The sequence below is a fragment of the Rhinolophus ferrumequinum genome, chromosome 11 (assembly GCF_004115265.2).
Source record: "Rhinolophus ferrumequinum isolate MPI-CBG mRhiFer1 chromosome 11, mRhiFer1_v1.p, whole genome shotgun sequence".
Taxonomy (NCBI): Eukaryota; Metazoa; Chordata; class Mammalia; order Chiroptera; family Rhinolophidae; genus Rhinolophus; species Rhinolophus ferrumequinum.
In genome coordinates, this window is record NC_046294.1 from 87,826,475 (window position 1) to 87,848,478 (window position 22,004).

The 22,004-nt window shown below is 40.6% G+C and overlaps 1 protein-coding gene across 9 annotated transcripts in view; it reads left to right on the plus strand.

Moving 5' to 3' along the window:
- The window catches only part of KMT2A (lysine methyltransferase 2A), a 77,517-nt gene that overhangs the window by 41,109 nt on the left and 14,404 nt on the right, over positions 1-22,004 (plus strand). For 7 of the 9 annotated variants that reach the window (XM_033119655.1, XM_033119656.1, XM_033119657.1 and 4 more), the window contains 17 exons: positions 170-354; positions 1,316-1,489; positions 2,217-2,327; positions 2,628-2,701; positions 3,312-3,505; positions 3,837-3,943; positions 4,801-4,938; positions 5,689-5,847; positions 6,116-6,233; positions 6,361-6,439; positions 7,543-7,703; positions 7,897-8,082; positions 8,304-12,543; positions 13,197-13,277; positions 14,303-14,367; positions 15,529-15,699; positions 17,513-17,587. In XM_033119655.1, the coding sequence (XP_032975546.1) occupies positions 170-354; positions 1,316-1,489; positions 2,217-2,327; positions 2,628-2,701; positions 3,312-3,505; positions 3,837-3,943; positions 4,801-4,938; positions 5,689-5,847; positions 6,116-6,233; positions 6,361-6,439; positions 7,543-7,703; positions 7,897-8,082; positions 8,304-12,543; positions 13,197-13,277; positions 14,303-14,367; positions 15,529-15,699; positions 17,513-17,587 (6,318 nt within the window). The remainder of the gene's footprint in view (positions 1-169; positions 355-1,315; positions 1,490-2,216; positions 2,328-2,627; positions 2,702-3,311; positions 3,506-3,836; positions 3,944-4,800; positions 4,939-5,688; positions 5,848-6,115; positions 6,234-6,360; positions 6,440-7,542; positions 7,704-7,896; positions 8,083-8,303; positions 12,544-13,196; positions 13,278-14,302; positions 14,368-15,528; positions 15,700-17,512; positions 17,588-22,004) is intronic. The other 2 variants (XM_033119660.1, XM_033119659.1) reach the window with 2 other exon arrangements.

Below are 22,004 nucleotides of genomic sequence, written 5' to 3' on the forward strand. Positions count from 1 at the left end.
ATTAACAGTGTCCCTTTGGAGACTAATATGTGTGAGTTCCTAGGGGATGTTAGAGTCTTAATATTGTTCCTAACATTTGCTTTATATTAAATTCAGTGAAATAATTTCCTCTTCTCCCTCTCTCCCACTCTTGAAAGCACCTCTTCATTGTAGGTTTTTGTTTTCCTAGATGAGATGTATGAGATTCTGTCTAATCTGCCAGAAAGTGTGGCCTACACCTGTGTGAACTGTACTGAGCGGCACCCTGCAGAGTGGCGACTGGCCCTTGAAAAAGAACTACAGATATCTTTGAAGCAAGTTCTGACAGCCTTGTTGAACTCGCGGACCACCAGCCACTTGCTACGCTACCGACAGGTAGGTCCAAGTCTCATTTTGTTTTCTGAGAGTTTGTTCTTAGGTGGTTTTCACCTAGTAACAGAATGTTTTTTGTTTGGTTGGGTGCTGGTGATTTTTTGTTTTTGTTTGTTGTTTTTTTTCCTCTATTCTTCATTTAATTTTGTAAAGTTCCTTGTTTGGGCCTTAAACCATTAAGAACATTTTTAGAACCAAGGGTAGGACCTTCTTTGGAGTAAGAAATAGGAAAGGGCCACGTCTTCAGAGGCTTTGGCCTTTGTACTGGAAAGCTGTGGGGAGCCAATAAAGGACTTCACCCAAAAGAGTAACCTGATGAGAGTTGCTTTTTAGAAAAGAAAATGATTCAGACTGGAGAGAGGGGAAGGGTTGAAGGGGGGACTGAGCCTAGAGGCAGGAGCAGTGGTTAGGAAGCAGGTACAGTAATCTAGGTAATAGAGAGAACAGTAGCCTAATCTGAGATGATAGTGGAGCTAGAGACTCTTTGGCTCTGGGAAATCCCTAGGGTTCCTCAGGGCATAATTTGAAAGCCACTACTTTTTGTCTATATGAGTTGTAAACTATGCATCCCTAAGTAGTCATCGGGAACACAAGGGATAATGTTGGAAGAACCACATGCATAACTTTAACTCAGTTAGGCTGCTGCTTTATCTTTTTAATAGAGCTCCAATTTTTGAGTAGGCAAATTAGCTGCCATCTATTTCTTACTCTAAAGCAACTGGATAGTTTCTATTTCTTCATCCTAGGTTTGGAAATTATCAAGCAAAGCTCTTAAGTTAACCTAGCTGAGCTATTATATTAGATAACTGGCTCCTTTTAACTTTCCTTTTCTGTTATTGGAGAAATCTCTTATTTTCATGTTCTTTAGGTTTTATAAGTACCATCTTTATTAATTTTAATAGTGTTTGCATAGATGTCTCATTTTCATTGTTAGATAAAAGAAACATATTTTTCCTGGCAACAGGCTGCCAAGCCTCCAGACTTAAATCCCGAGACAGAGGAGAGCATACCTTCCCGGAGCTCCCCAGAGGGACCTGATCCCCCAGTGCTTACTGAAGTCAGCAAGCAGGAAGATCAGCAGCCTTTAGATTTGGAAGGAGTGAAGAGGAAAATGGACCAAGGGAACTACACATCTGTGGTATGTCTCTACAGCAAACTACCAAAATTTCAAGTGCCAGTTTAGCTTCCTTGGTTCTTTTAGAGGATAAAACTGGCTGTAAGCATTAAAAGATGATGTGTATTATATTTAGAAATGTCATGTGGCTTTTAATACCTAAAAATATGTCAGTTGTTTTCACTCTGTTTCAGAAGATATGATAGGGAAGACAGTGTCTGAAAATGGTTTTTTAAATTTGGCTTTCATCTGAGTTCTCTGAAAATTATTTTTATATTAAAAATTATGGGAAAATGGTAAATGATAAAAATGTAAAGTTAATTGGTTTGCCCCTTTTGAGGTAACGTCTGAATAATATGTCTGTATAGGGTATTCATTTTTAGATAGATGACTTTTAATTTTATGGTTTTAAAACTATATAGAAAATGATCATCTGTTAATTCGTGGTCCACATTTGTTATGCAGTTGTTTCTTCATTTTAGCCTAAATAAAAAATTGTGGCCGTTTGGGTGACTTACCATGATACAGCTAATTTATTTGCATTCTTGCCTTATTAGCCGTGTATCTCTTGACTGCCACAAGTTAATTGTCAACTAAATCTCAGACTCCTCCTCTAATTAGAAATTACACTGTATTAAAATAAGGTGTTAGTTTTCTTTCGGATCTCTGTGCTGGATGACTTAGGAGGGAAGAGGAAGTGGTTTTGAGAGCACACTTTTATAAATAATTAATTCTTGTTCTTTGTATACAGTTGGAGTTCAGTGATGATATCGTGAAGATCATTCAAGCAGCCATTAATTCAGATGGAGGCCAGCCAGAGATTAAAAAAGCCAACAGCATGGTCAAGTCCTTCTTTATTCGGGTGAATGATATTAATAGTTCATGTTTTTAATGCTTATCTATGGGTAATTACCCCATGAACAGAACAGACTTATTTACATTTTGATTTGCCGTGAGTACAAAACATCTTTTGGTTTAATTCGTTTCTCTGATTCTTTGAGAGGAAGTTGGTGAGGTTGCCAGAGTGGATGGATCTTTCCTTTGGTGGCCTGACATCATCCTCATAGTGACAGAGAAACTGGTGTGAAGTTGTTGGTTTTTATGCGGTTTCCAAGTGAATGTTCACACGCTTACATTTTGTTTCTTTGTTTTTTTCTATTAGCAAATGGAACGTGTTTTTCCGTGGTTCAGTGTCAAAAAGTCCAGGTTTTGGGAGCCAAATAAAGTATCAAACAAGTAAGTAAATTCTGTAGTACTTTTTCTCCTCATCAGCTGGAAGTCTGACCATTCTTATATTTTTAGATTAAGTTTTTTTTAGACTAGGTTTTAAAATTAAAAAAAAAAAAAAAGTCAGTTGAAGTGCATTTTCAGTGCTGACTTAGAGACAACATTCATACTACACATTGCTACCGTAATTCAATTCAACTTCAAAAAGTAATAGATAACATCGCTTAAAACATGTATATGTTTTTTTTTTTTGGCACCCCGGTATATAATCCAGTAATTGGGCTTGTAAGTGTGTTCTATTTTATTCAGTTCAAATGGTGTTCTCTACCTCTCTTGATTCTCCATATTTAACCTTAAATTTTTATTCCACTAAATTCTTTTAATTCTGTGATAAAGTTATCATTTGTTTCGGGGAGTTTAACCAAGAGTCATACATTGAGCTTATATTTTTAAAAATAATGTATTTAGGCAGTTTCCAAATTCTGTGACTTGCTCTTACATTCTGTGAATGGCTTGTGCATGGGGCCAAGACCTGATCATAGCAAGAATTTATTATTTTGTATAGTCCTGGGTATATTGCAGGAGTTCAATAAATACTTGTTGAATCAATTATTTTCAGCAGTGGGATGTTACCAAACGCAGTGCTTCCACCTTCACTTGACCATAATTATGCTCAGTGGCAGGAGCGAGAGGAAAACAGCCACACTGAGCAGCCTCCTTTAATGAAGAAAATCATTCCAGCTCCCAAACCCAAAGGACCTGGAGAACCAGACTCCCCAACTCCTCTACTTCCTCCTACACCACCGATTTTGAGTAAGGCACCAGATGAAGTCATTAGCCAGTTCTCTCTAGATGCAAATATTGACTTTGTGAATCTAAATTTAATATACTTGCATATTGGAAAGATTTTCAGGTCATTCTTAAATGTAGTAAAGTTATTATTTTTGCTTCACTTGGAATGTTAACAAGCAATTGATATAAATACTCTAATGTAACAGATGGTGAGATCGATTAACTTTTCGAACACTTTTTGAAAGTGTTTATTTTATAGGCTATAGGGTATTTAAGCTGAATTGTTTTCTTTTGTCCTCAAAATCAGAAATAGTATTGCCAGTTTTAACTGGATGTCTTTTGGGTCTCCAAGGTACTGATAGGAGTCGAGAAGATAGTCCAGAACTGAACCCACCCCCAGGCATAGAAGATAATAGACAATGTGCATTATGTTTGATGTATGGTGATGACAGTGCTAATGTAAGTACCTTGACATACGAGGCCCTACTTATTAGATGCCTATAGGAAACTCTTTGTCCTTTGTGCCTAAACTTGATGACTGGGTGCCGTGTATTTAATGAATGTTTGTTGCTTAGTTTGTGGCACTTGGGTTTTTTTCTATAACTGATTTAGTTGATTTAAAAGATGGTTTGCCTTAAATTAACCTGCTGATGGCTAGTAATTTCTTCAGGATGTTCCTCTAAAAGATTTTATGAAAGTCAATAAAATTTAAGTTGCATATTAAATAGCTTGTATTTAATGTAACATAGAATGGAATGATTAGTTAAGATCCTCAGTTCTGGCAGGCTGCCCGGATCCATTTCTGTGCTTTACTGCTTACTTGTTGACGTTGGCAAGGAGCTTAACTTCTCTGACCCTGTTTCATCTTTAAAATGAGGGTAAAAATAGTACTTACCTCAGAATGGTTATGAGGATTAAAGGAAATAACGTATGTAAAGCCTTATTTAGCATCTGGCATATAGTAAGTTTACAATAAAAAAAAGTTTTTTAATGCAAGCTCAGAGAACTGGCTTTGAAATACAGTTTTTAAAAAGTCAGTGCACTTTTGTAAACTTTACCACATAGTGCTTACATTTAAATTCTGTGTTTATGAAATATTTCCAGTCTGTGGAAAAGGTAGTCAGAAAGGAGAGAGGTGGAAACAGAAGCATTGAAAAAGGAATTGTGATCTTTGTATGTATCCTTAAGTTAAAGAATTTTAGTTAAAGGATTTTAATTGATTTATTGAAGTTGTCTTGACTGAGGTAAAGCTAATACCAAGGAAAACCTTTGACATTATGTTCTTTAAAGACAAAAGAAATGTCTTTATTTCATAGGATGCTGGCCGTTTGCTATACATTGGCCAAAATGAGTGGACACATGTAAATTGCGCTTTGTGGTCAGCAGAAGTGTTTGAAGATGACGACGGATCACTTAAGAATGTGCATATGGCTGTGATCAGGGGCAAGCAACTGGTAAGAACTTGTGGGCAAGTGTTAATGGAAGAGTTTCCATTCATCTCACTTTCCAGATGTTCTTTCTGTGGCTAAATGCTGCCTTCACTGGTGTTTTTCTTAGTGCCTTTAGAGTGGTCAGCCGATAACAAATATTGGTATACACTATAGGCCGATTGTTACTCGGACCCTTTGAGGATGGGTGCAAAAGGGAAAAACAGTCTTCCTTGGAGAGGAGCCCAGATTGTGAATATGACAGAATAAGATGGTGACATATAGGCTAGTTGAAGGAAATTTTTGAATCATGAAAACTGTCTGTTAAGCCTAGTAACTAGAGAACCATTATGTTTCTGACTAGTATAATCTTTCTGGAACTGAGTTCTTCTGGATATAATAGCTTTCTAGCAAGATGATGTTTTTAGCATTGATCTTTAAAGTTTCATCTTCTCTAAATTAATTATGCATCCTAGAAGAGAAACTATGTTTTGGTCCAAGTTCTAAATCAAATTGTAATATTTATTTATTTATTTATTTTAGTAATATTTAAATTTAGTAGTTATAGGGCTCCACGGACATTTGGAAAGAGAAGATTTGTAGAGGAGGCTTTATGGCTCATATTAATTTCTCTGTATTGATAATCTATATTCAGCAGATTATCAATGAACAAAATGAATTGTAGGAAACCCAGAATGGGGTGACTCTATAGAGGAGATGGAAAATGGTTTAAAACATCTGAAAGTCTGACTAGGACTATTCTTTCTGGATTGTTAGAGATGTGAATTCTGCCAAAAGCCAGGAGCCACTGTGGGTTGCTGCCTCACATCCTGCACCAGCAACTATCACTTCATGTGTTCCCGAGCCAAGAACTGTGTTTTTCTGGATGATAAAAAAGTATATTGCCAACGACATCGGGATTTGATCAAAGGCGAGGTGAGAGAGCTTTAGTTGCTTTTTGAATTCCCTAGGAATTCAAGGAAAATAGGCTGAATATAGCAAGCCCTTTGATAAACTTTGTGTTACTTTCCCACTAGGTGTTCCTAGAATTTCCTCCTTTTAGGAGAACTACAGAAGTCCTGCTAGTGTAACAGAAGGGTGATTTTGAGATACGCTCTATACTTTCCTTTTGAGAGAGTTAATATCAGGAGTATAATTTGTAAAGGGACAGCCTATTAACCACTACCCTGGGTTTTCATTTAAGGTGGTTCCTGAGAATGGATTTGAAGTTTTTAGAAGAGTGTTTGTGGACTTTGAAGGAATCAGCTTGAGAAGGAAGTTTCTTAATGGCTTGGAACCAGAAAATATCCACATGATGATTGGTATGACATGGGCCTTCGTTGTTGCGGGAGGCTGGATGTATCGTTGGGGTTCTTTCTAGTTTCTGGTTATGAAATGATTATATATATCTCATTATCTCCTCTCATAAGTTCTTCTTTCCTTGGCCAGGCTCCATGACAATTGACTGCTTAGGAATTCTGAATGATCTCTCTGATTGTGAAGATAAGCTCTTTCCTATCGGATATCAGTAAGTAGCACAGTCAAGAGTATACAGCAACCCCCACAACTTGAGCACTCTGAAGCACGTCATTAAATATAGAGCCATACTTGTTATCTACTTTTAACTGCTATTAAAAATTAACTACAATTTTTGCTACTTCTCTCAGATTAGAACTAAAGTATCATTTTATGACAGATGATTACTAGAATTAGTGGGATGATCACATTGTAAGGTATCAAAATGTCAAGTCCCTCTATTGTACACCTGAAACTAATGTAACTAATATAATATTATATACCAACTATACTTAAATAAAAAAATATTTCAAAATCATTTCTACATAAAACCTAAATAGAAAACACAAGGTCAGTCTCTGAAGATTCTATTAAATTGCATTCATCTGAATTCAAAAGTCCAGGTTGTTGTCATGGATCATAACATACCTCATGCCTCTGTCCTCAATGTTACATTTTAAAGGTTCTTCTAAAAATGTAAACTCCCACAATAATAATCAGATTCTGTAGTAAGAATTTATAATTTTTCCTACATGAAGTAAATTGTTTGAACTTCTAGCAAGCTGGCAAGATAAATTTAAAATTCCTTTTTTGTCTCTCCCCCTTATGAGTCTCATTTTGCTATAGGTACTCCAACTTATTCTGCATTCCAATTCTGACAACACATTCTATACTCCACAATTTAGTTGGCAGCTGTTTGTATAAACTAGGCTCCATCAGCATCCATAAAATTTGAAACAGTTTCATTTCCCTTGTCTCAAAGGAAGCACCTCAGGTTTGTTCTTTCCTCACTTTGTACACACTGTGGGGCAGTAGTCCCTTCCTGAAGGCCAATAACTATTTCTTGTAGTAGTTGGTATTTTGCTTCTCTGCGTTTTAGGATATTTTATTATATGTGCCCCCTGCTCACAGAAAATCTGATGCTATTTTCTGAGAGGCTAAGAAAAACCAAGGCCTCCAAAAAACTAGGGAAATCTATAATAAGAATCCATGAAACAAAGCTAAATTCTACAAATCTAGGAGACCGGGAGCCTAAGATGAGAAGAGATTTTGACAAATGTTCATCTCTGCTTCTGTGCTCTCATTTCTGGTGATTTTTACAAATCTGTTTGCTAGATGTTCCAGGGTATACTGGAGCACCACAGATGCTCGCAAGCGCTGTGTGTATACGTGCAAGATAGTAGAATGCCGTCCTCCAGTTGTAGAGCCAGATATCAACAGCACTGTTGAACATGATGAAAACAGGACCATTGCGCATAGTCCAACATCTTTTACAGGTTAGTCTTTAATCAAGATGCGACTTGAATTAAATTTTGGGGAGTACTAGACTTGAAGTGTGGGATAAAGTCATTTCTTTGGGAGGTCTCATTTGTTTCTATTTTGATATTTACTGAATAGCTGGCTTTTTGTTGGTTCGTTTGATATTTTAATTGGACTTTCTTAAGTAAAGGTTTTTATATCTTACCACAGAAATTTCATCTAAAGAAAGTCAAAACCCAGCTGAAATTGTAAGTCCTCCATCACCAGACCGACCTCCTCATATGCAAACCTCCGGTTCCTGTTTTTATCATGTCATCTCAAAGGTCCCGAGGATTCGAACACCCAGTTATTCTCCAACACAGAGATCTCCTGGCTGTCGGCCATTGCCCTCTGCAGGTAAAGGACTTCATTGACCCCAAGTAGGTCAGCTCAAAGATGAATTTGTAATTCTTTCAGGCAACTTTATATTCGTGACTTTTGCTAATTGAAAAATGTTGATTTTCAGTTATCTATCTATCTATCTATCTATCTATATATATATAACCAAGTAATTGAAACCAATGACTGCCACACATTTGTTCTATCATACACTTTTTTACTTTTTCTTTCTTGTTTAGGAAGTCCTACTCCAACCACCCATGAGATAGTCACAGTGGGTGATCCTTTACTCTCCTCTGGACTTCGAAGCATTGGCTCCAGGCGTCACAGTACTTCTTCCTTGTCACCTCAGCGGTCTAAACTCCGGATAATGTCTCCAATGAGAACTGGGAGTACTTACTCCAAGAATAGTGTTTCCTCAGTCTCTGCCCTAGGGACCGCTGCAGATCTTGAGTCAAGTGCCAAAGCAGTCGATCATGTCTTAGGGCCACTGAATTCAAATGCTAATTTAGGGCAAAACACTTCCAGCTCTTCAAATTTGCAAAGGACAGTCGTTACTATGGTCACTAAAACTACTCACTTGGATGGATCTTCATCTTCAGAAATGAAGCATTCCAGTGCTTCAGACTTGGCATCCAAGAGCTCTTCTTTGAAAGGAGAGAAGACCAAAGTGCTGAGTTCCAAGAGTTCAGAGGGACCTGCACATAATGTGGCTTACCCTGGCATTCCTAAACTGGCCCCACAGGTCCCCAATACAACATCTGGAGAACTAAATGTTAGTAAAATCAGCACTTTTGCTGAACTCTCTTCAGTACCGTTTTCTTCTAAAGAAGCTCTCTCCTTCCCACCACTCCATTTGAGAGGGCAAAGAAATGATCGAGACCAACATACAGATTCTAACCAATCAGTAAACCCCTCTCCCGATGAAGATACTGAAGGCAAAACCTTGAAGCTAGCTGGAATGAGCAGCAGATCATCTATTACAAATGAACATGTGGGATCGAGTTCCAGAGACAGGAGACAGAAAGGGAAAAAATCTTGTAAAGAGACTTTAAAAGAAAAGCATTCCAGTAAGTCTTTTTTGGAACCTGGTCAGGTGATAACTGGTGAGGAAGGAAACCTAAAGCCAGAGTTTGTTGATGAAGTTTTGACTCCTGAGTTTATGGGGCAACGACCATGTAATAATGTTTCTTCTGATAAGATCGGGGACAAAGTCCTTTCTATTCCAGGAGTCCCCAAAGCTCTATCCATGCAAGTAGAAGGCTCTGCCAAGGAATTACAGACACCCCGGAAACGCACAGTCAAAGTAACACTGACACCTCTAAAAATGGAAAATGAGAATCAGTCCAAGAGTACCCTGAAGGATAGTAGTCCTGTTTCCCCTTTGCAAATAGATTCAGCATCTCCAAAAGAACCAATTTCAGCCTCTGAAAGTCCAGGAGATGGTGCAGTGACCCAACCAAGCCCCAATAATACCTCATCCCAGGATTCTCAGAGTAACAACTATCAGAATCTTCCAGTACAGGACAGAAATCTAATGCTTCCAGAGGGCCCCAAACCTCAGGAGGATGGGTCTTTCAAGAGGAGATATCCTCGTCGCAGTGCCCGGGCACGTTCTAATATGTTCTTTGGGCTTACCCCACTCTATGGGGTAAGATCCTATGGTGAAGAAGACATTCCGTTCTACAGCAGCTCAACTGGGAAGAAACGAGGCAAGCGATCAGCTGAAGGACAGGTGGATGGGGCTGATGACTTAAGCACTTCAGATGAAGATGACTTATACTATTACAATTTCACCAGAACAGTGATTTCTTCAGGGGCAGAGGAACGGCTGGCATCCCATAACTTGTTTCGGGAGGAGGAACAGTGTGATCTTCCCAAAATTTCACAGTTGGATGGTGTTGACGATGGGACAGAGAGCGATACTAGTGTCACAGCCACAACAAGAAAAAGCAGCCAGATTCCAAAAAGAAATGGTAAAGAAAATGGAACAGAGAACTTAAAGATTGATCGACCTGAAGATGATGGTGAAAAAGAACATGTCATTAAGAGTTCTGTTGGCCACAAAAATGAGCCAAAGATGGATAATTGCCACTCTGTAAACAGAGTTAAGACTCAAGGACAGGATTCCTTGGAAGCTCAGCTCAGCTCATTGGAGTCAAGTCGCAGAGTCCACACAAGCACCCCCTCGGACAAAAATTTACTGGACACCTATAACACTGAGCTCCTAAAATCTGACTCAGATAATAACAATAGTGATGACTGTGGGAATATCCTGCCCTCAGACATTATGGACTTTGTACTAAAGAATACTCCATCCATGCAGGCTTTGGGTGAGAGCCCAGAGTCCTCTTCATCAGAACTTCTGAATCTTGGGGAAGGTTTAGGTCTTGATAGTAATCGTGAAAAAGACATGGGTCTTTTTGAAGTGTTTTCTCAGCAGCTGCCGACAACGGAACCTGTCGACAGTAGTGTCTCTTCCTCTATCTCAGCAGAGGAGCAATTTGAGTTGCCTTTAGAGCTACCATCTGATCTCTCTGTCCTGACCACCCGGAGTCCCACTGTCCCTAGCCAGAATCCCAGTAGACTCGCTGTAATCTCAGACTCAGCAGAGAAGAGAGTAACCATCACGGAAAAATCTGTGGCTGCCTCTGAAAGTGACCCGGCGCTGCTGAGTCCAGGAGTAGATCCAACGCCTGAAGGCCACATGACTCCGGACCATTTTATCCAAGGACACATGGATGCAGACCACATCTCCAGCCCTCCTTGTGGGTCAGTGGAGCAAGGTCATGGCAACAATCAGGATTTAACTAGAAACAGTGGCACCCCTGGCCTCCAGGTACCTGTTTCCCCTACTGTTCCTATCCAGAACCAGAAATATGTGCCCAATTCTACTGATAGTCCTGGCCCATCTCAGATTTCTAATGCAGCTGTCCAGACCACTCCACCCCACCTGAAACCAGCCACTGAGAAACTCATTGTTGTTAACCAGAACATGCAGCCACTTTACGTTCTCCAAACTCTTCCAAATGGAGTGACCCAAAAAATCCAATTGACCTCTTCTGTTAGTTCTTCACCCAATGTGATGGAGACAAATACTTCAGTATTGGGGCCCATGGGCAGTGGTCTCACCCTAACCACAGGACTAAATCCAAGCTTGCCAGCTTCTCAATCTTTGTTCCCTCCTGCTAGCAAAGGATTGCTCCCCATGCCTCATCACCAGCACTTACATTCCTTCCCTGCAGCTACTCAAAGTAGTTTCCCACCTAACATCAGCAGTCCTCCTTCAGGCCTCCTTATTGGGGTTCAGCCTCCAGAGCCCCAGCTTTTGGTTTCAGAAGCCAGCCAGAGGACAGACCTCAGTACCACAGTAGGCACTCCATCCTCTGGACTCAAGAAAAGACCCATATCTCGTCTACAGACCCGAAAGAATAAAAAACTTGCTCCCTCTAGTACCCCTTCAAACATTGCCCCTTCTGATGTGGTTCCTAATATGACATTGATTAACTTCACACCCTCCCAGCTTCCAAATCATCCCAATCTGTTAGATTTGGGGTCACTTAATACTTCATCTCACCGAACTGTCCCCAACATTATAAAAAGGTCTAAATCTGGCATGTATTTTGAACAGGCACCCCTGTTACCACAGAGTGTGGGAGGAACTGCTGCCACAGCAGCGGGCACATCAACAATAAGCCAGGATACTGGCCACCTCACATCAGGGCCTGTGTCTGGCTTGGCATCTGGTTCCTCCGTCTTGAATGTTGTATCCATGCAAACAACAACAGCCCCTACAAGCAGTGCATCAGTTCCAGGACATGTCGCATTAACCAACCCGAGGTTGCTGGGTACCCCGGATATTGGCTCAATAAGCAATCTTTTAATCAAAGCTAACCCCCAGAGCCTGGGGATTCAGGACCAGCCTGTGGCTTTACTGCCAAGTTCAGGAATGTTTCCACAACTGGGGACATCACAGACTCCTTCTACTGCTACAATGACAGCAGCGTCTGGCATCTGTGTCCTCCCCTCTACTCAGACTCTGGGCATAGCAGCCGCTTCACCTTCTGGGGAAGCAGAAGAACACTATCAGCTTCAGCATGTGAACCAGCTCCTTGCCAGCAAAACTGTGATTCTCTCTTCCCAGCGTGATCTTGATTCTGCTTCAGGGACCCAGGGATCCAACTTTACCCAGACAGTAGATGCTCCTAACAGCATGGGGCTAGAGCAGAATAAGGCTTTATCCTCAGCTGCGCCAGCCAGTTCATCCTCTCCTGGGGTTTCTCCGTCCTCTGGACAGCAGTCAGCAAGCCCCTCAGTGCCGGCTCCCACTAAACCCAAACCAAAAATCAAGCGGATTCAGCTGCCTGTGGACAAAGGGAATGGCAAGAAACACAAAGTTTCCCATTTGCGGACCAGTTCTTCTGAAGTACACATTCCAGACCAAGAAGCCATCACGACATCCCTGACCTCAGTCACAGGGTGAGAGATCCAAAAATTGGCTGTGCTGCATCTGTGGGATCTGTGCTCTGGATCAGAGGCTGTTGAAGTGGTAGCTTCTGGGAGGGACACTTCTCTGCCAGGTTGCAGTAGTCGGGGGTTTTCTGGGGTTTGACTTTGTTTTTGTTTATTTTTTCCCTCAACACTGGTGATTTATAGAGCAAAATTCAGTTTCATCCATGGGCAGCTGGTCTTGGATGGAAGCACATCTCTACTCTTTGCTCTGATTTAAAACAGTGCTGCTGTGCTCCTGTTTCTTTTTTTTTTGCTGCGAGTTAGGATACTAAGGGTTGATTATTTCTGTATGGCGGGCAAGGCCACCTGTTGTAGATGGAGTCCTTCAAAAATACTATCATTGACATGACATACGTAATGTGCACAAATGACTTTTACACTTTTACATATGTATGCACCCGTGTAGCCACTATTCAGACCAAGATATAAAACATTTCTAGTGTTCCAGGAGGTTCCCTCGTGTCCCCACAAGGTCACCACTATGTAACCTATGTTACCACAGGTTGGTTTTCCTAGGTCATAGATTTTATTATGTCATTTCTTTAGACTGACCTTCACATTTGGTATATATATTTACTGGTGGTTTTTTCCTTGAAAAGATACAAATGATTCTGTTTTAGGACTCCAGGAGCAGAGGCTGAGCAGCAGGATACAGCTAGTGTGGAACAGTCAGCACAAAAAGAGTGTGGGCGGCCTGCAGGGTAAGCATAAAAATTAGTTCTCTTAAGATGAAGTTGTCAGTTCTGTCACCGCATTTAAAAAATAGTTCTTCCTGATTTGTATTGATTTTTGTTGCCATAGTTTTGTTTTATTTATTTTTTTAGTGGAAATAACACATGCTTGTTTAAAAAAAAGATACCCAGCATGGAATTGTTTAAATCGTGGATAATGGTTCCCTATTTGTTCTGCCTAACCTCTTCCCAATCTATTCCTTAGAAGCAACCATTGCTAATAATTTGTTTTCATCCATGCGGACATTTCTGTACAATGCAGATATACATGGTATATGTAAGAATATGTATATACTTTTTTACATAAAATGAATAATGCTATACATACTGTTCCGTACTTGGTTTATGACTTGTATTGTGTACACATTTCTGTGCCAGTATGTATATGCACATATATATATAGGCGCACTTCCATTTTTTTAATGGCTGCCTCCAGTTGGATCTACAATAATTTGTGCAGATCTGTAATAATAGATCTGTAATAATTTAACTAGCCCCTATTGGTATACATTTAGGTTGTTTCAAAGATGTATTTAATATTTAAAATTGAAAATTGGTGGTGGTTACTAGCTCATGCAGCTTAATTTTGTTTTTAGTTAAAACAGCTAAGTTAAGCAGCTCTTAAGTAACTCCAGAACTGCTTCTAACAAGTGTTCTTTCTTTCTTTTTTTTTTTCACCAATACTAAGGATATGAGAAAAAGTTAGGACACAATCTACAACTTCAAAAGCAGAAACTTAATGTCAGTAATTGGGAAAGAATCCCATAAAAGATAGTTTTATGTGATGTACCGTGCGGTAGTGTGGTGATGCTGCTCATTCAGCAGGTTCTGCACACCGCGCCCGGGGGTGCATTTCTAGTAGCTGTTTCGTATGATTGGCACAGCTGTCCGGCCGATTATGGACAGTTTTTATCTTTGAATTGAAGAACTAGTTGATGTTCCATCTCATGTTTGGTGTTTTTTGTTGTTGTTGGTGGTGGTGTTGTTTTATTCAGGCAAGTGGCTGTTCTTCCTGAGATTCAGACAACACAAAATCCAGCAAACGAACAAGAAAGTACAGGTATGTGGGTGGGTAACAGGTTAGAATCAGAATTTCAAAGCCAAAATAATATGAAAATCAGCTACATTACCTACTGATTTTCTAGATTTAAATAAATAAATAAATCTTAAGTTCCAAAGAAGTTAAGTGATTGGCGAGAGTTGTAGACTGAGACTCAGAGCATCTATCTCTTTGTCCTGTGCTCTTGTACTGCATATTCTGTGATCATCTGTCAACTAAAGGACCCAAGACTAAAACTTAACAAATACTCTTCTGCTCTACTTACTTTACAGCAGTGTGATTTAAATAGTGATAACCTGACTTCACCCCTTAGTTGTCACTGAAGAAAACGAAGAACAATTTTTGTCATACTAAAAGATAGCCAGATTTTGGTTATGACACCAGATCCATCTCCATAGCATTTTCCATCTGTCCTAATGAATTGGATCAGTAAACCACTGCACTTTAAGATTAGAGAGCTCTGTATATAAGGCTTTGCCCATTTCTATTGAGGAGACTTCCCAAAAGAGAACTAGGTTGAGACTGTATATAGGCATAGCATAAGATTTGGGATATAATCACGTTCTGCTGACTTGCTGCTTCCTCAGGAGGATTGATACATCTCTATGTAAGAAGGCAGTAAGGGCTGATAGTGCGGGCTGGAGCCAGATGGGTTGAAATCCCAGCTTTACCACTTATTAGCTGCATGAACTTGGGCTACTTAACCTGCCTCTGCCTCAGTTTTCTCACCTTTAAAATGTAGATAATAATAACACCTACCTCACTGAACTGTTGGGAGGTTTATATGAATTAATACATAAGGAATTCCTAAAAGAGTGTCTTGTACATAGTGCTTTATACATATTAACCATTATTATTTTTAACTTTGACCTTATTGAGGGCAGTTACTTACTGAAAAACTATCAAATTGTCATACCAGAAACTACCACAGAAACAACATGACTTTATGTTAAAAAAAAGAAAAATTCTAGTTTTAGTCATTTTTAGCTATGACCTAGGTAGCAAGCTGCTCTACCTCTTTGAGACTCAGTTTTATTATCTGTAAATGGGAATAATTACCAACTATGGAATGTTGTTAGGTTTAGAGGTAACCTACGTCAAGTCAATGCTCAGTAAGCGCTTGCTGTTGGAACCGCTTTGTCCCCTCTTTCTTCCTCACAGAACCTAAAACAGTGGAAGAAGAAGAAAGTAATTTCAGCTCTCCACTGATGCTTTGGCTTCAGCAAGAACAGAAGCGGAAGGAAAGCATTGCTGAGAAAAAGCCCAAGAAAGGACTTGTTTTTGAAATTTCAAGTGATGATGGCTTCCAGATCTGTGCAGAAAGTATTGAAGGTGAGGTTAAATTAGGTTGACCCACCAGCACAGGCCCTGTTGCAGATAGATCTGCACTTTCTATATATTTGTACCACTTATGTAGGCTGTTTTGTGCGAGCTATTGTGGAAGATACTCAGAGGCATTATACATTTAACTTGTTCTTAGGAAGTTGGTGTTGTTGAGAAATAGTTCATAATTTATGTGAAAAGTTAATGATACACACTGTGCTTTTTAAGATTGCACACACCCTAGCAGAGCACATGAGACCTCTGCTTATCTCTCTCGCTTGGTCTTACACCACTTCCTTGTGCTCTTTAAATGCTATTCCCACCTTTGTCCCTTCACACAATTCTTCCCTCTGCCTGGAATGCTCTTCCTATCCTCATTCACCTGGTGAACTCCAGCTCATCCTTCAAGATTCAGCCCAGGAAGTCTTCTGACTTTCTGGGGCAGATAAGCAGTCCCACTCCCTCCTTTCTGCCCCTTTTAGATTCTTCAGTGTGTCTCTCTCATAGCTTAAAATTTATTTTGTAAATGTTTGTTTACTTTTATGTCTTACTCAACAGGGAGCGTCCGATAAGGGCTTGAATTTTATTTTCTTATTCATCTTTGTACCCTAAGGACATAGGTGTTCATTAGCTGTTGCAGGACTCGTGAATATTCTGTAGGTGATAAGTACTAGAAGAGTTTGAAGGAAAGAAAGATCACTGTGGGTCAGTTTGGGTTATCCAAAAACCAATGAAGATGAATAGAATAGAAGATTTTTTTTTAAACAGAGATAATAGAATTTGGGTGAGGCAAAGAGAAGGGAGAGGGCTTTCTAAGAAGGTATGTAAGCAAAGTTAGCAAGACAGGTTTGCATTTGGTGCATTTAGAGTAGTGTCAGGTGGGAAGATGACGTTGAAATCCCTGTGAGATATGTGGTGAGAGAGAAGATTCGGAAGGTGGATTGGGCACAGGTTTTGGAGGGCCTTCAGTGCCAAACCATCAGGCCTTTAAGATTTGGGAGAGTGGAATAGAAGCAGAAATTCAGGAAACGTAATGTGGTAGCTCCATATAAGATAGATTGAGTTGGAGACACTAGGAGGCAAGAGGTCACTAATGAGACCATTGCTACAGTAGAGTTGTCAGGTAGTAATAAAGCCCATTTCTAGTAGGAAACGAAAAGAAAAAAGAATGGACATACTTATGACTGCGTGGATATGGAGAACAGAGAGAAGAGTCAAAGATGACTGAAGATTCGGGCCCTGGGTGACTAAAAAAAAAGATATGTAAGGAGAACAAAGAAATAACTAGGTTAAGTGTATGAGTTCCACATAAGACATACTGAGTGTGGAGGAGTAGTAAGAAATTCAACAGAGAGTAAGAGATATCAGAATCTTAGGTTAGACCTGGAAGGGATTGGATTGTAAAGGTTTTCTAGTTACACCCCTTAATTTTAAGGAACTGAGAAGTTGCGATCTCCCCACACTCCTGGTTAAATTGTTAATGCTAGTAGTATATTGGTTGAGGGTACAGGGAATAGAATTAATATCAAACATTCAGGTTTGCGACCCAGACTACCATCAAGGGATGTGAATGCTCTGGGGATTCAGGGGTCATTTTCAGAAGGTATGACTCTCCTTACTGCTTCTGTATCCTTTCTAACAGAAAAAACACACTGCTGGGTAGTGCACCTTCCCAGCTTGTTATGCACCGAACTGATTTGAACTAACAAAACAAAAAACTGTTCTGGCAGGATGTGTTTTCACGCTGTACGGATACTAAGCGCAACGCTTGTGCACACCATTGGTGTTGAGATGTTTGCTTGAATATTTTATTTCCTCACAGATGCCTGGAAGTCATTGACAGACAAAGTCCAGGAAGCTCGATCAAATGCCCGCCTAAAGCAGCTCTCATTTGCAGGTAATGGCTAGAGCAGTCATTTTATTTCTCTCAGACTGATAACTTGTTGGTCTAAGTTACAGTGTTGATTTTACAAAAAAAAAAAAAAAAAAAATCAACCCTTTTTAAAATAATTCTTCACAGCTTTATTACGATATAATCCTTATACTGTACAGTTCACCCATTTAAAAAAAAAAAGCATACGATTCAGTGGCTTTTAGTATATTCAAAGAGTTCTGCAACCATCACTTCTGTATAATTCCAGAACATTTTCATTATCCCTAAAAGAAACCTCTTACCCATTAGCAGTCATTTCTCAGCTACATCGCCTGGCAACCACTAATCTTTCTGTCTCTATGGATTTGCCTGTACATTTCATATAAATGAAATCATATAATATCTGGCCCTTTGTGACTGGCTTTTTTTCATTTAACATAATGCTTTTAAGATTTCTCTCTGCTATCACAGTGCCTCCGTACTTCATTCCTTTTTTTTAACAAATGAATTTTTTTTATTGTAAAATACACATGACATAAAATTTGTCATCTTAACCATTTTTAAGTGTACAGTTCAGTGGTGTTAAATACACTCACATTGTGGTGCAACCATCACCACCATATCCATCCCTATAGCTCTTCATCTTGTGAAACCAAAATTCTGTGCCCATTAAACAATAAACTCTCCATTCTCCCTTTCATTCTCGCTCCTGGCAACCACCATTATACTTTTTGTCATTTAAGATTTTGACTACCTCATATTAGTGGAATCATACAGTATGTGTCTTTTTATGACTGGCTTATTTCACTTAGCATGTCCTGAAGGTTCATCCATGTTGTAGCGTATGCTTCCTTTGTAAGACTGAATAATATTCACTGTATGTGTAGTTCATATTTTGCTTATCCATTAATCATCGATGGACACTTCGGTTGCTTCTTTGTTTCAACTATTGTGAATAATTTTGCTATGACACTGGTATACAGGTATCTCTTTGAGAACCTGCTTTTAAATCTTTTGGGGGTTATATACCCAGAGGTGGAATTGCTGGATCATATGGTAATTCTGTGGGTTTTTTTTTTTTTAATAATTTTTTGTTAGTTTCAGGTGTCCAAACCAACGTAATAGTTATACGTTTAAATCCCTCATAAAGTGGTAACCCACCCCCCCAAGCTACTACCCCTTGGACATATATTTAGCTGTTACAATACCATCGACTATTTTCCCTATGTTGTACTCCACATCCCGTGACTATATATACCTATATATTTAGTCATAGTTGACATTCACTATTATTCTACTTCAGCTCTTCAGGTGTCTAGTGCATTGATTGGTCAGGCGTCTACAGTGTATGACGTGATCCCCTGATAACTCCAGTGTCCATCTGGCATCTTACATGATCTTCACAACATTGTTGATTATATTCCCCACACTGTTTGTTTGTTTTTTTTTTTTTTTTGTTAAGATTTTATTGCGGAAGAGGAACAGGACTTTATTGAGGAACAGTGTGTACTTCCAGGACTTTTTCCAAGTCAAGTTGTTGTCCTTTCAATCTTAGTTGTGGAAGGTGCAGCTCAGCTCCAGGTGTAGTTGCCGTTGTTAGTTGCAGGGGGTGGAGCCCACCATCCCTTGCGGGAGTGGAGCTGAAGCAGCAATCTTGTGGTTGAGAGCCCGCTTCAACCAACTGAGCCATCTGGCCACCCAGGAGCTGAGCGTCAACTCACTGACTTCATTCTAGTTGCAGAGGGCACAGCTCGCTGTCTTACGTGGGAATGGAACCGGCAGCCCCGTTGCCCAGAGCTCGCGCTCTAACCAACTGAGCCAACTGTCTGCCCCTACCCATACTGTATTAACTACCAATTTGTATTTCTTAGTGCCTTCACCTTTTTCACCCTGCTCCCAACCCCATTCCCATCTATCACCCTGATCCATCGAGTACCTATCTGGTATACCTAGTTATTACAATTTTATTGACTATATTCCTTATGGTATACCCTACATCCCCACGACTACTGTGTAACAACCAATGTGAACTTCTTATTCCCTTCCCCTTTCACCCCTCCTTAACCCCCCTCCCATCTTAAAGAAGTCCCTCTAAGATTCCTTGTAGTACCGGTTTGGTGGTGATGAACTCCTTCAGCTTTTTCTTATCTGGGAAGCTCCTTATCTGTCCTTCAATTCTAAATGGCAGCCTTGCTGGGTAGAGCAATCTTGATTGTACGTCGTTGCTTTTCATCACTTGGAATATTTCCTGCCACTCCCTTCTTGCCTGCAAAGTTTCTGTTGAGAAATCAGCTGACAGTCTTACGGGGGATCCCTTGTAGGTAACTAACTGCTTCTCTCTTGCTGCTTTTAAGATTCTCTCTTTGTATTTAACCTTTAGCATTTTAATTATGATGTGTCTTGGTGTTGGCCTGTTTGGGTTTGTCTTGTTTGGGATTGTTTCTGCTTCCTGGGCTTGTATGTCTTTATCCTTCACCAGGTTAGGGAAGTTTTCTGTCATTATCTCTTCAAATAGGTTTTCAATTCCTTGCTCTCTCTCTTCCCCATCTGGTACCCCTATAATGCGAATGTTGGTATAATTGATGTTGTCCCAGAGGCCCCTTAAACTCTCCTCAGTTTTGGGGATTCTTTTTTCTTTTTGCTGTTCTGGTTGGGTGTTTTCTGCTACCTTATCTTCTACATCGCTGGTTGGATCCTCTGCTTCATCTGATTTACTGTTAATTCCCTGTAATATATTCTTCGTTTCCATTATTGGATCTTTTATTTCTGAATGATTCTTTTTTATGGTTTCCATCTCCATTTCTATGCTTTCTCTCTCTCTGTTGAAGTTCTCCCTGAGATCTTTGATCATTCTTATAACCAGTGTTTGGAACTCTGCGTCTGATAGATTGCTTTTCTCTGATTTGCTTAGTTCTTTTTCTGGAGCTTTGTTCTGTTCTTTTACTTGGGACATGTTTCTTTGTCTCCCCATTTTGGCTGCCTCCCTGTGTTTGTTTCTATGTAGTCGGTAGGGCTGCTATATGTCTTCTGGAATCTTAGTAGAGTGGCCTTATGTGGTAGGTGTGCTGTGGGGTTCAGTGGCACAGTCTTTCTGGTCACCTGAGGCACACGCTCCAGGTGTGTCCCTTGTGTGGGATGTGTGTGCCCTCCTCTTGTAGTTGAGCCTTGGTTGATAATTGCACATCAATGTGAGGGCCTGACTCTTGGGCTCACTGGTTGTGAGGACTGGCCTTGACTACAATGGATGAATTGTTGTGCAGGGGCTGACCCTATGGAGCAGGATCTGCCTCAGCAGGACTCTGGTGCCTGCTCAATCTGCCCCTTAGGTGTCTCGTACTTGGAGGCGGCTGGGTGATGCTCCAGCTCGGTTTGAAGCTGGCCCCTGGGGGTGCCAGCCCCAGGACCACCTTGGAGGGGATGCACTGTAGGTCTACTTCAGCCTCACCCCATGCCCCACTCACGGCTACCCTGCAGGAGCCAGAAAGAAGTCTGCAGATGGCTGCTGCCCATGCTGTGCTTGGAGGCGCCTTGAGAGGCCAAGCCACAAACCAACGCTGGCTTCCGCTAGTGCCGGCTTCGGGCTGTTCAGCCAGATACAGGACACACTCAAGGCAGATACTGCTTGTCTGGGTTCCACCAACTTTTGAGAGACCCTAGGGAAGTCTGCAGCTTGAGCCAAGGCAGGTGGTCTGCACGAAAAAGCCACTGAAAGCAGCCTGTGTGTGCCTAAAAGTTGGGCGGGTCCAAGTCTCAAAAGGGGGTGGGCTCAATAAAGAAAGAGTGACCTCCTCCAGCACTCCTCTCGAGGAGAAAGCCGCCTCTCCGGCCCCTCATCCCAAGCCAGACAACTCAATTTCCCACCATTTGTGTGTGCCTTCCTCCCCCCCCCACACGCCTTTCCAGCTGATGCCGTAGTGCTGGAGCTCAGCGTGAGTGATTCCGTCGGTGGGTAAGTCTGTCCGGGTCCCTATAAGAGGAGCACCTGTGAGTGCAGCCACACTCAGTCAAAATCTCCGCTGGTTTTCACAACCAAAAATTATGGGGACTTCTCTCCCCAGCCCTGGAACCCTGGGCTGGGATCTCTCACTCCTTTAGGGGATGGGCGGGGACCCCCACAGCCGAAATAGCCCTCCCTATCTTTAATGGTCACACGCAGGTGTGGGACTAGCCCATTCTGCGTCTCTGACCTTCCTACCAGTCTGGAGGTGACTTCTGCATGTCCTTACTTGAAAGGCTTCAGTGCAGCTTGATTTTAGGCGATTCTCAGTAATGGTTGTTTTGTAGATTAGTTACAAATTTTGATGTGCTTGTGAGAGAAGGTGAACACAGCGTTCACTGCGCCAACTTGGTTGTCCAGTAATTCTATTTTTTAATATTTTAAGGAACCATCATATATTGTTTTCCACAATAGCTGTAGCATTTTACATTTCTACCAACTGTG